The sequence below is a fragment of the Myotis lucifugus genome, unplaced genomic scaffold, assembly GCF_000147115.1.
Source record: "Myotis lucifugus unplaced genomic scaffold, Myoluc2.0 scaffold_709, whole genome shotgun sequence".
In the NCBI taxonomy this organism is placed as follows: Eukaryota; Metazoa; Chordata; class Mammalia; order Chiroptera; family Vespertilionidae; genus Myotis; species Myotis lucifugus.
In genome coordinates, this window is record NW_005871757.1 from 255,091 (window position 1) to 257,090 (window position 2,000).

A 2,000-nucleotide genomic window follows, 5' to 3' on the forward strand; every position below is an offset into this window, starting at 1 on the left:
CTGCTCTCCCCTCCCCCGCAGGATGAAGATGAGACGCTACAAGCTCTTCCTCATGTTCTGTATGGCCGGCCTGTGCCTCATCTCCTTCCTGCACTTCTTTAAGACCCTGTCCTACGTCACCTTCCCCAGAGAACTGGCCTCCCTCAGCCCGAACCTCCTGTCCAGCTTCTTCTGGAACAATGCCCCCGTCACGCCCCAGGCCAGCCCAGAGCCGGGGAGCCCCGACCTGCTGCGTACCCCACTCTATTCCCACTCGCCCCTGCTCCAGCCGCTGTCCCCCAGCAAGGCCGCCGAGGAACTCCACCGCCTGGACTTCGTGCTCCCCGAGGACACCACCGAGTATTTCGTCCGCACCAAAGCCGGGGGTGTCTGCTTCAAACCGGGCACCAAGGTGCTGGAGAAGCCCCCGTCGGGGCGGCCAGAGGAGAAGACGGAGGGGGGCGACGGCTCGTCTGCCCGGGGCCCAGCCCGGCACCTGCTGAGCGCCAGGGAGCGCACGGGGGGCCGGGGCACGCGGCGCAAGTGGGTGGAGTGCGTGTGCCTGCCGGGCTGGCACGGGCCCAGCTGCGGGGTGCCCACCGTGGTGCAGTACTCCAACCTGCCCACCAAGGAGCGCCTGGTGCCCAGGGAGGTGCCGCGGCGCGTCATCAACGCCATCAACGTCAACCACGAGTTCGACCTGCTGGACGTGCGCTTCCACGAGCTGGGCGACGTGGTGGATGCCTTCGTGGTGTGCGAGTCCAACTTCACGGCCTACGGGGAGCCCCGGCCGCTCAAGTTCCGCGAGATGCTGACCAACGGCACGTTCGAGTACATCCGGCACAAGGTGCTCTACGTCTTCCTGGACCACTTCCCGCCGGGCGGGCGGCAGGACGGCTGGATCGCCGACGACTACCTGCGCACCTTCCTCACCCAGGACGGCCTGGCGCGGCTGCGCAACCTGCGGCCCGACGACGTGTTCATCATCGACGACGCGGACGAGATCCCCGCGCGCGACGGCGTGCTCTTCCTCAAGCTCTACGACGGCTGGACCGAGCCCTTCGCCTTCCACATGCGCAAGTCCCTCTACGGCTTCTTCTGGAAGCAGCCGGGCACCCTGGAGGTGGTGTCGGGCTGCACGGTGGACATGCTGCGCTCGGTGTACGGGCTGGACGGCATCCGCCTGCGCCGCCGCCAGTACTACACGATGCCCGCCTTCCGGCAGTACGAGAACCGCACGGGGCACATCCTGGTGCAGTGGTCGCTGGGCAGCCCCCTGCACTTCGCCGGCTGGCACTGCTCCTGGTGCTTCACCCCCGAGGGCATCTACTTCAAGCTCGTGTCGGCCCAGAACGGGGACTTCCCGCGCTGGGGGGACTACGAGGACAAGCGGGACCTCAATTACATCCGGAGCCTGATCCGCACGGGGGGCTGGTTCGACGGCACGCAGCAGGAGTACCCGCCGGCCGACCCCAGCGAGCACATGTACGCCCCGAAGTACCTGCTGCAGAACTACCACCGGTTCCGCTACCTGCTGGACAACCCCTACCAGGGGCCCAGGAGCACGGCCGCAGGGGGGCCGCGGAGCAGGGGCTCCGAGGGAAGGCCCCCCGCCAGGGCCAAGTCGGACGCGGTGGAAGGCTAAGGTGGCACGGTGTTCAGGGCCAGTGGCAGGGCAGGGGTGCGACTGCCCTCCTGTCATCTTCCTGCCTCCTGACCTCGGGGGTCTTGAGAGAGGGGACCGGAAGTGGATGCTGGGAGACTCTTCCCTGTCCAAGCCCTGGTGGCTCAGGGGTCAGGCCTGTGACCTCAAAAACCGTCACTCCTCATGGTGAGCGGGGACCCTGACCCTCCCGCCCTCCAAGCGAGCTGTGCCAGGAGGTGCCGCGGAGGGTGCAGGATGGTAACTGGGTGGCCGGGGAGGGTGGGAAGGAGCCGCAGGAGCTCCTGGTGGCCCGCGGGAGCTGCCGTGTGAAAGGCATGCCGGGAGGTCCCCAGCTCTGTAAATAGTTGCATTTGGG

At 67.5% G+C, this 2,000-nt stretch overlaps 1 protein-coding gene across 1 annotated transcript; it reads left to right on the forward strand.

The window, feature by feature from the left end:
* Window positions 1–9: 9 nt before the first annotated feature.
* MGAT3 (mannosyl (beta-1,4-)-glycoprotein beta-1,4-N-acetylglucosaminyltransferase) lies at window positions 10–1,910 on the forward strand. The gene has a single exon (XM_023746623.1). It carries the CDS (start codon window positions 23–25, stop codon window positions 1,622–1,624), a length of 1,602 nt encoding a protein of 533 aa, XP_023602391.1. The 5' UTR covers window positions 10–22; the 3' UTR covers window positions 1,625–1,910.
* Window positions 1,911–2,000: the final 90 nt, after the last annotated feature.